This window comes from Phymastichus coffea, unplaced genomic scaffold, assembly GCF_024137745.1.
Source record: "Phymastichus coffea isolate CEN01 unplaced genomic scaffold, Cenicafe_Pcof_1.1 PCOF00009, whole genome shotgun sequence".
Classification (NCBI taxonomy): domain Eukaryota; kingdom Metazoa; phylum Arthropoda; class Insecta; order Hymenoptera; family Eulophidae; genus Phymastichus; species Phymastichus coffea.
In genome coordinates this window covers 2,038,477-2,050,507 of record NW_026706820.1, presented here as the reverse complement: position 1 = coordinate 2,050,507, position 12,031 = coordinate 2,038,477, and the positions used below count along the sequence as shown (strand labels likewise).

Sequence of the window (12,031 nt, the reverse complement as noted above, 5' to 3'; positions counted from 1 at the left end):
GGTTCCAGCGGCGGCCGCACGAGCGCTACTAGTAAGGGGCGACAGCGCCGCCAAGCGGTGAGTTGGGGGAACCCAACTCGGAATAGTGAAGAGACTCTGCGCAGGCGCACTCCGAGGCAAGGTAGGTTGATGTGCTTTGAGCACATAGATAACTAGGCGTCGTCTAGTCAATATAAAGGTACTTTCAAGTGATTATAGACTAAACGGCAGCCTGTTACATTATATATTATATATATATATATATTTTTTTTTTTTAACACATTTTTGTAACTATATAGGAAAGAATAATTTTATTTGTTTTTATTCATTTTTAGGAACTAATCAATATTTTAATGCATCAAAAACTTGCCAAAATGAAGCACACGTGCAAAGATAAATGCAGAGAGAAATTTTTATGCAACTCTATGTGCTTTTGATTTTTAACTCATGTTTTTTGTGAAAAATCTAAAACAACATTTTCAAAGCTGAATATCTTAGTTTAATATGCGTCTAGAACATTTATAAAAAAAATGTAGGTTTTTTTTCTAGTTTTTATTTTTATATTGACTTTTAACTTTTTTTTACCGGGGGGAAAGAAGCTGTTCCTGTCTTCGCCTCATACTGATTCTCAGCGGCAACGTCATGTGATTGGGTTATCCAACCGGATCTTTATGCTAAGAGCGTTTACGCTTTCTGAACCTCCTAACCTTAATTTAATTTTTTAACGGTTTTTGACAGGCTAAGTGATCGAAAATCACATAAATCGAACAATTTTTCACAACACACACACACAACAGCTATTTATTTTAATATAGTTATTTAAAAAATCTCTATACGGAAAATTGATTCACATTTTGTTTTGACCTACTGGCGCCACCATTGTGCTAATAACAGGTGTTTCGACCCTCCGTAGAAACCAAGAATAACACCGATTCGTCGGGTTATCGCTGTCTATTTACTACTGTCCAGCTGACAGACTCATATAATCGATGAGTGTACACACGGCTAGCCTGCTTTCTTGACCGTATCTTTCTCTCTCGCTACGAAAGATAACCTTCTCACACTTACCTTAGCGTCTTAGCGGAAGGTACAAAGTATATTACATGATAATAAATCATTAAATAAACGAGTAATTTATGCAACACATACACACACATACATACACATACACATATATAGAAACATAATGAGTCACTAATTCATTATAAAATAGTGGAATTAAGAGAAAACAAAACTAACTCTTGAATTTCAAACGATTTACGTTACAATATTCAAGCGTAATTAACAATTTGAAAACGAATATGGATTTTGAATAATGGAATAATTCAGAACTGTATAATAAACTAATTCAATATTCATGGTAATGGTACAACAATATTGACGTAAGATACTGGAAAATAACCCGTTCTTCCATCTATACTTCCTTCAAACCAATTTTCATCTATTCTTTGCAGCAGTATGATTGTGTCATTTTCCTGGAAAAAAGGAGAATGCATATGCATTAAATTCAAAATGTAACATTAATTTCTGTAAGAGAATTAAGATTTTTTTGTAAGATCACAAAATATTGGTTTTTTATCAATCTGCGATTATAATATAATTTTATCAGTACAAGAGTATTTTATTTGTGAGTCACTAATTTACTTGCAACTTTAGGAAAATTTTTCATACATAAAAATATATAAGAAAGTAAATCAATTGATCTTAATACTGGCTAATAGGTTATTTTGGTTGGATTGGAGATTAAAGGTGACGACAGTGGTCTGCGACATATCTAATTAATTATATCGCACACTTCCTATAGACAATGAATGGGTATTACGACGACTCTCAAGTCACGAAATATCATATACAAGGATAGACAGAAAGTCTTTAGTGAAATGATTGAAAATCTCGCACACTTCTCGTAGATAATGTCTAAATATTAGCATTACTACTAGGTGGACAAGACGTCATCTACGAAAGAGAGTAAAAAGTACGAGATGTGATTACAATGAATAACTATTATATTCTCCCAAAGTTATAGTTCGGATCATCAACAAAGAAATCATTGAGCAAAGGCAGACAGACAGAGAAGGAGAGAAAAAGTAGAGTAGAGTAAACTTTATTTAGTCATGGCTTATAATCCCATAGGCTGCAAGAAATATAGTTTATTTAAATATATTTTAAATAATACAATAATATTAATAGCATTTAATGAAGCAATTAGATCAGTAACGCAAATTTGATAACGAATAAAAAATAATCGCATAACATAGTGGAAGTACAGTTTGGATCACATTAATTCAATTAACAAATAAAAAGTAATATAATCAAAATGAATGTGCCATATTCTAATGTTAGCATTATCAGCGAAGAAAATAACGGGTAGGCACAATTGTTAAGAAAAGAAAGCTTGCGAGCATAGCTTAAAACTAATTTAGTAACTAGTATCCTACAATGGCCTGTAAGTCAATGAATTTTTCAAAATTATTATTTTCGTTATAGGTACTTTATTGAAAAAATCCTCAAAGATCAAGCGACTTTAAAAGTTTGATCACAGGATGGAATTTTTGGTAGGAGTCGAAATTGAAGGTAGGGCGCAGATAACGGAAATGCATGAGGATGAAGGATAATACTTTAATGAGAAGGTGACTTGTCATAGAGGTGGATTAAAGGAGGGACTATTATATTTGAGGTAGTGATCTGAGGTTTGTAGATATTCTGTGTTAAAGGTAAAAGCACTGTCGTTAAAAGGGATAGACGGCAAGAGAGAGAAAGTAAGAGACTTGATGAATTTCTCTATTTGAATATAGAATTGTTGAAATTCAAATACTTTAAAAAGGGAAATAATCCAGCGTCTGAATTCCAGTATTCTCTCGGCTTTGAAATCAGTGACTGAGAACTGATGAGAAGATTCATGCCATTTATGATAGCAGAGTGCTTCCAAGCTTCAGTCCTTAGGGCAGGATAATGGAAAGCCATAGGTAGGTTTCTGCTTGATTGTCTACAGGATAGTTGATTTGAAAACTGTATATAAGTGGTTAGGGAGTGTGGATACTGGGTGAATACTGTTTTATAAGTTAGAAGGGTGAGTACAATATTTCTCTAAGACTGTAGGGAGAGCTAGCCGAGACTTGGGACTAGCTCTTCCTGATCTCTTCCTGAACTTCTCTTAAGGTAACATGTCGTAGATGGAAAGGTAGAAATGAAAAGATATTTGGATGGAGAAGGATGTAAATATCGCTAAACATTTTTGGATTATGGGTGGGAATCCGCGCCCTCGGTATCGCCTACGATGGCGAAACTCCACACCCACACACACACTCCAAACAGTAGCGACAAAAGTATAAGTTTCGGTAAGAACTGGCAGCTGGATCACTTCCGCATTCTTGGGAAAACTCGTATTACTCTTGTATGCAGCTGGATGCTCGGATTGCTAATCCTTGACTGGTTCTTTCATATTCGCGCGCGTTCCGTCCCGTCAAGTACCGAGTTCCCTTTTTCTATTTTCCCCAACCGGTAGGTGCTGCTCTCGCAGGTAGCCGCGTGATTGAGACGGTAGCGCAAACAAGACGTTTACCGTCACAACATCCATAACTTTTGTTCTTATGAATTGCACTAACATTTTTTTTAGATAATAAAAGCTTATGAAATTTAAAATCAAATAAAAAAAAATTGTTTTCTTACGTAGACGAGAAGTTAGTAAAAGATTCAATTGTTTATTGCAAAATTAATTTTTTATTAATAATTTGTTGTTTTTTTGAAAATTTTTATATTAAATTGCTGTGTTTACATCTGGGAATATTTGTACCAAATTTCATCAATTTTTATTTTTTCATTTCAAAAATATAATCATTTTAACAAAAAGTCGTATAAAAGTTCATTTATTCATAATTTTTATAAAAATTAAAATTTTTTAAAAATATTTTGAGATATTATTTTTAACACATAAATCTTCGGAAATATACAAAAAAATGTATAAGATTCAAGAAGTCAATTTTAGGTAGTCCACTTGAGAAAGTTTGACTCCTACAATGATCGATCGACTATTCATAGCTCCTTGATTGGCGTTAATTTTTTTCGATCGGTTTGAAAAGTTAAAATAATATAACATAGTTTTTTCAGTTGGTTTGCAGTCTTGATAGTCCAAACGTAGAATTAATTCATAGATGGCATCGGAGAGTCATATAAATACGAATTGCAAAAACTCATTAAAATGCTTCTTTGCCTTTTCAGAAAATCAATCAGGTAAATTTTATGCGTATTCGATATAATCACGTATGGCAAAAGCCATTTGAGATGCTGTTCACTATCAATATATAATGATATAACGTTGTTATTATCCGATTTAGTTTTGGTGAAAATAAAAGAAAAAACAAACAGAACTTGAATTGTCGAGTTAAGAAGACGCTGACTTAAAGACTGAATTTAGTATACTGCCACTGATCACTTAGTCATTTCACTGAAAAAGCCTTTAGGAAATCCACTGGAAAAGCCTCAGGAAAGGCCACTGTAAACTATCTCGTCTTGATAGCAGGTCCTGGTAATCACAAACGATCTTCCCGGAAAATCCTCAGGAAAAGTTTCTGGAAAGTCCTCTGGAAAAGCCTTTGGAAATACCTCTGAAAACTCTCTTAGTTTGGAGGCAGGCACTGGTAGTTGTACTTCTATCCCTGATAGAAAGCTAGAAGGTGGTCCATAACGAGTCGCCCTCTGGTGAATTCTAAAATCAGTTCTGGGTAAATTTGTAATGTCAGAGAAGATTGGTTCCAGTTGCTACTTATGTAATTCAAAATATAAAGTAAATATCATCAACAATCATGTTATGAGTTAACAAGAGCAAGACTCGACTTGTCGTTCTTGTACATGATCGAGACAGGAGACGAGGCCAAACATTTACTTTTAATGTTTGTAGCCATTATTTAATGATTGTAAAGCCATTACGTCATAACTGTTTACCATAGATTCATTTTTTAGCGACAAAAAAGCCAACTACATCGGTTGCCTTGATCTGTAATGATGGCTTTTAGTGTTCCAAATAGTGTAATCCAGTGCCCTTAGAAATTGCTGTTGACAGTATCTGCCACCGCATGTTTCACAGTAGCACATCTTCTGACAAGCGTGAGAAACGGTCGACCATGATTAGAATATAGAAATATCCCTGTGTCGGGATCAAGGGCCCGACGAGATCAGTGTGGATATAGTCGAACCGTTGATCCAAGGTATTGAAACTTTTTGGAAGGTCATGGACTTTAAGTTAATTTTACTTTAAGCAGACTTTAAGCAGTCAATTTTGGAACATTGGTAGGCATCACTGACCCGTGCCTATTGACGGATTTTCTAGCACTATCTAGGCCGTAAAAGGTATCTAAGATATCGCAGTAAATTCCTGCATTGTTCTGGTCAAAGAAGAGTCTTCTAAAGGAGCGGAAAGATTCGGAGCACTTCATGAGTGCAAAAAATTTTTGGACACATTAAGGATCAGTGCATTAAAATTTAGGACCGTGATTATTCTGATGACTCTTATGCTTACCCTTAATATGCTCATTCTTGACATGCTCTTTCCCATTCGAGTACTGCGACATAAAGTTGAGTTATCTAGCCTGCTGCGGGGATGCGTTGTTCAACTTTTTGATCGAAAGCATAGATAAATCGCTTATGTTCGGTAACGAGCGTGAAGTTGCTATAATTTCATTAAATTTCAACATTATACAGGGTGAGGAAAAAGTATGGAAATCCCAGAAAATTCGGAAAACCGCATGATGTCAGTCATGAAACAAAGGTTATACCCTATGTAACTTACAACGAGGAACCCAACGGTGACCTCTGATTTGACCTTGAATCTCATTATCAAGGTTCTTTCAAGCTCAACCTTATTTTTTCATATGGGAACCCCATATTTTTTATACTAGAATCAAAAAGAGCGATAAATTTTACGGGTGGGAACGATTCAAAGATAACGTGACCCCTAATCCCCCTTGAAACCATGTATTTTCAAAATCATCACATCTTAACGCCTGGATAGCTGAAACAATCTGATTTCACAAAAGTTACAGCGTTCAAATTTCTTGTTATAAAAAAGGGACTTATTATTGTATCGCCTACCATTTATGCCCACACGTTTAATTTTTGAGGATATTGAATGTGACTTTCTCTCATTCAATGAGGATTTTGTCATACCAATATCTAAGGTTATGATGATTGACTTCGCCATTTAATTGACATGTAGCTTCGTCTGAGAAAACAATATTTTGTAAAAATATTGGATTTTCAGTAATTATTTGCATCGTTGTCTCACAAAATTCTACTTGACGATCAGGATCATCCTCATTCAATTGCTGCATAAGTTTCATGTTATAAGGATGAAGCTTGTTTACCTTTAAAATTTTAAGAAAAAATGTTTGATCGATCTCCTGTTCTCCAGGAGAACTCACTAATAAGAAAGCACCCCGAAGTGAGAGGCAAGGGGAACTCACCAAAAAAAAGCACCCCGAAGGGAACAGATTCCTTCTACGTCCACGTCGTTATTTCTGGATAGCGCTAAAAGGAGGATTAGGAGTTACGATATCTTCGGACTTGAATCGTTCCCATCCGTAAAATTTATCGCTCTTTTTGATTCCAGTATAAAAAATAGGGGTTCCCATATAGAAAAATGATGTTGACCTTGAAATAACATTGAAAATGAGGTTCAAGGTTAAATCAGAGGTCATCGTTGGGTTCCTTGTTGAAAGTTACATCGGGTATGACTTTTGTTTCATGACTAACATCATGCGGTATTCCTAATTTTCCGGGGTTTCTATACTTTTTCCTCACTCGGTATAAGCGTTGAAACATGAAAAGCATAATAGCAAATCTGAATTCTAGCGAATTCACAGAGCATGATTGCAAAATTTTGTAATTTTGATGGTGGAGAGAAATTTGCACACCGATCTTATGTATAAATAGGCTCGTTTACATAACAAAGAACAGCACGTTTAATCCAACCTTCTGTGCGTCGTAGCCAGTGAACCGATTTTAATATATGGTCGAAGTTTTTTCTGATCTTTCATTGCATTTTGTTTGCTGCCTTGCCTAGCGAATCATCTCTTAACCTTTAATATTAGATGGACATCTTCAAAGGAATATTTCTCTCCTAGAGAATAATTCTATAAATATTATTTCCACAATTACTTAATTTATCAACAGATTGAAATCCTTGAGAAACTCTAAGATTTCTCATGATGCTATATAGACAATTGACAGCACGATGTAATCTCGTAGAGATTTTCAGAAAGAACATCGAATGAAGCTTTAGTTTTACGAAAAACTAACTGTCTCAATTCGACGAATTTTAATCATTTCAAGATAGAGAGTGACTGCGAATTAATGGCCCGATGATGTTGAGGTCAGTATTGCTTTTACTGACGTAAAGGCTCTTTAAGGAGTGCATCAATCGGTTTAGTGATACATAATCGAGTCCTTACTTGACGCCGGTATCTTCTAGTCCGTGACTTTGAGAAAATCAACGAAGATCTGAGCAATACTGGCATTTGTGACTAGTGTTGAGATAGAGGCTACCTATGGAAAAGCAAAAAAATATGTAGATTTGAGGCTTGTGTTTTTCTCTATGAGCGAATAACTAGTTATGTCGACAGTTAATTAATGATATACGTCGTTTATGATGAAGAACCACGTGAAGAGCTTACCCTGATCGTCCTTTCGTCCAGTTTCAGGGAGGCAGGTACGAGATTTTAATTAAAATAATTTAGATGACTTGATTAGTGATTTAAATTTATCCAAAGACTCAGCAGAATTACCTGCTTTACGACTTAGAATGAGTTAGAGAAATCTTCTAGCACCTGGTATAACAATTACTTTTTATGAAAATAGAAATGAGAAATTTCTTTTAGCAGGACATAAAACAGAAAAAGAAATATTACTAAGACAGATAGGACAAAAAAATTATAGTAGATTATTACTGGTCTTTACGCAGGATCCATTCACAAAAAATAAGCGCAAATATCTTCAACGGTCAGTTCAAGAAAAATGAAAGCGCAGTTATAAGAAGACAAAAGAAAAACTAGAGCAAAACTACGAGATTTCAGAACGGATAGATGGAAAATAATCAAATATCGTGAGTTTGAGGTTCGTAGACCAGGATTGTATCACTTTTAGGGTTGTAGATTTGAAGTTAATCTATCTGGTATTAAAAGGTCTTAGTCTCGAGTGTTATTGGAGTTAACCTCTCTGATGTTAACTTAATACTCATAGCCCTTAGCGTTATTGGGGTTAACCTGTCCTAAGGTTAAAGTCACACAGCTCGTAGCATTATTAGGGTTAAGAGTTAACAGTTAAGTTGCTTGAGGATTTGAGATTATCTATCCTTAGTATTTTTAGAGTATGATATGTGTAGTCACTTTGTCATTATATATACGAATAATCCGCACTATAATCGCTTGATAGATTGTTACGTCTTACGACGCATCCTTTTCTATAACAAATGCACATTCATGAAATTCAAAGCTGCTAACCTACTCGCACGTCAACTGACGAAACGCGAGGTGAATGACACTCCGAAATAAAGTGTTACACCTTACGACGCATCCTTTTTTGTAACAAATGCACATTCATGAAATTCAAAGCTGCTAAACTACTCGCACGTCAGCAAAAAGCTGACGAAACATGAGGTAAATGACACTCTTAAATAAAGTCACCAAACGCAAAAAATTTATATTCAGCAAAAACAAAATGTCACACCATATCGCAATACTGACCTGAAAAGAGCTGTAAAAGATATAAAAAGGAATGAACAAAATTACTCAGGCAGTTGATCAGTAGTCCGTCAGTCAGTCAATAAGTACCTGTAAGACTGAACTCCGTACACACCGGTCCTACAATTGGTGGTTACTTTACTTAATAAACTCGCGACTGTTACAAAGTAATATCGTGCAAGTAATTATTCAACGACCTATCCAATACAATTCAACAAGCAGTTAGAACCTGCTACATTTATACAATTCAACAAGCAGTTAGAGCCTCCTACATTTATAGAATTCTACAAGCAGTTAGAGCCTGCTGCATTTCTGTTAACAACTACGATTATCAAGGTAGTACAATTATCAGACATACATATTTACATTTCCACATACATTTATTATAAGTGAGACATATCCAACCACTAGTCAACATATTGGAACGTCTCATTCATTAGCTATTCGTAGTTGATGCACGAGACGTAACAAGATACTATAGCTTAGAAGATACAACAACTGAGAATCTTAGTATGGATAAAATTTATGTACTTTTAGGCTAGAAAACACAATTAACGGGTGACTTTCGTCAAATATTGATGATATATATGCGTTCAGTATGCTCAAAAAAATAATTATGATATGATTTATTGCTTAATCATTGGTTAAATGACATCACGGTATAATAAATTATTTGAGATGATAATTTTCAATTAACGATAACTTGACGAAAAATGAATATTTTTGAAATTGGAAATAAAGATTTTGAAGGGTAACGATTCTACTTTCAAGAGATTTATTCGATTTTAGAAAAAATATTTAGTCCCAATGTTGTATCACCTTGAAAAGTGCTGAAAATCATGTTTTTTGCATATTTAGATTAAAATATCTCGTGATTAGAATATCGGGTGATGAGTCGATTTTGAGGTCAGATTTGGAATCACCGCATCGAAAGCGTTTACTGCCTATGATATTCCATTTATCCAAATTCATCGACCTATGTAATTTTCTCCAATACTACTTCCAAATACTTGTATATTTCCTTCAACTTTATTGAATGAGCTATGCGGATCTATGTAAATAAGTTTCTATTGTTGAAAAGTACAGTTTTAGGCTCAGTTTAGAAAAGTCGATAAATAACCTCCACTGTTCATCTTCATAAATATTAGGTTTCAATTCATTCATTACCCATCTTAAATTTGTATAGGATGTTGTAAATTTTGTTGTATTTTTAGCAATGAACTCATGAAACTTCTTTTCTCTATTCCAATAAACATAAGCTTTAGTCCCATCGGATAATAAATTTTTCTTTTTCAATACTGCAAACTAGGTACTCAGCTTCATCTTTGGTAATTCCAGATCTCTTATGAGATCATTCAACTTTTTTCAATCAAAAGATTCTACGGTATATTTTTTTATAGTGTTTGATACATATTCATCTTTTTCGCTATCAGTTCAATTATCGCGTTCCTGATCTGAACATTCACTAACTTCCATTTCCTTTGACGCAAATAACTAGTCAACTTCCATAGATTTGAGATTGCACTTTTGATTTTTAGGTTGTTAGTTTTCTTACTAATGATAAATTAGCATATAACATTTTAAATTTCGTAGATGCATTAAGCCAAACATATTAGTCATACAGAAATGGCAATCTTTTCGACATGATGGTTTGGACAATATCATAGGCTGTGGAAATACGATCTGATTCGGATTCCGATTTCTTCCTAGCACAATAATATTGTGCTGCAATAATTACAATTCACGTGACGTACCCAGACTATATTTTGTCTGACAGCCTTTCTATCAAAGCATTTATCGTAAATAGTTATGGATTTGCATATAATAACTTGATTTATACGTTAAACTGATAACAAATTATTGTAAAATAATGTTAATTATGCGGGTATACAAAATTTTGTATCACAAGCGACCTATAGTATTCCCGAAGGATTTTGGTAGGTTAAATCCAAATCTGGACTCAGAATTATTTCATAACCTTTGGGTTTCGAGATATCCTAACCTAAAAGTGCAAAAAGCACTGTTTTTTAGACATATTTCAGGTTGTGTAGCATTGCAAATAAAGAGCGACAGTGAAATATGGTGATTTTAGACCGTTCTTTGGACATCGCTAGAGAATTGTAGAAAAATGCTAAAAATATGTGACCAGTATTAAATTATATGTCACGAAAAATAAGGATGAGTATATTTTTTCGTTTTTTGAAAATTTTCGAAAATCACCCGTCCTACAGGAGTTAGAAATATCCAATAAGTGAAACATTTAAATAGTCTCAGTAAAAATATAAACAATATCAGTCACATATTTTTTTATGCAGTGAATATTAAAAAGTTTTAATGATGTGAACATGTTATTGATAGAATCTTGTGGTGGTTAAAAATTAACTCTGAAAATCTTTTAGAGGGTGAAATCATCCCCTCACTATAGTAAAAATTGAAAAATTGTTTAAAAATCTGAAATAAATATTTAGATGTTTTAGATAATAAGATACGAGAGAAAATATCTTTTTATTGATATTTATGAAAAAGCAACCCTCGCCCTTAAAGGTAAAACCACCCTTAATCATCAGACAGTGAGATATTTTCATGCAAATCAAAAGAAACACTTCAATTTCCTTTTTTTCCTACAGAGAGGCAGACTTGACTCAATATGGACATTTCAAATTATTTTTTATGAAATTGACCCTTCGGAAGGGGTAAAAACAACTCCTTACAATGGCTAATTATTTATAGATCTATAAAAATTCTTGAATGTCAAAAAAATGTTATAGACTTTTTATCCGAAAGAAATTATAAAAACATCACTCCACTTCAATATTTCCGAAAAAACTAGCTCTCTAAAAACAGGGAGAAGCTACCACTAAACGTGATAAGTTACGACACTATAGTTTTAAACAAAGAAAATATTCTCTTCTTCCAGATTTCAGAGAATGAAATTAAATAAACCTATATATTTCAAATAATATTTTTAAAAAACTACCCTTCTAAAAGGTGAAATCATCCCCTAAATGTGATTAAATTAATAAATATTTTTTTAATAAAAAAACAATTTTGGAGGCTTTTCTTGAAAGAAAATGTGGAACCAAGACTCAATTCCTATATTTACAAGGTCTGTCCGGAAAGTATCGGGCCTACGTTTATATCTTCACGCCATAGTGTTCGAGCGACCTTTACCGGACAGAAACGTCAACAGTAAAGCCTTACGAATCTATTGGTTACTTACTGATACCTGCCAAACGTATAGTTCATGCGCAGCGTGTCTTTGTTTACAGTGCCTTTTTCGCGTTCGTCGGATTTTGATATTGTCAAAAATGACTGAAAAA

The 12,031-nt window shown here is 33.9% G+C and overlaps 1 protein-coding gene across 5 annotated transcripts in view; it reads right to left on the bottom strand.

The window, feature by feature from the left end:
• Positions 1–1,114: 1,114 nt before the first annotated feature.
• LOC131671062 (endophilin-A) overlaps positions 1,115–12,031 on the bottom strand; it is a 1,254,901-nt gene continuing 1,243,984 nt past the window's right edge. For all 5 annotated transcript variants that reach the window (XM_058947219.1, XM_058947193.1, XM_058947229.1 and 2 more), the window contains one exon: positions 1,115–1,454. In XM_058947219.1, coding sequence (XP_058803202.1) covers positions 1,335–1,454 — 120 coding nt within the window. In that variant the 3' untranslated portion in view covers positions 1,115–1,334. The remainder of the gene's footprint in view (positions 1,455–12,031) is intronic.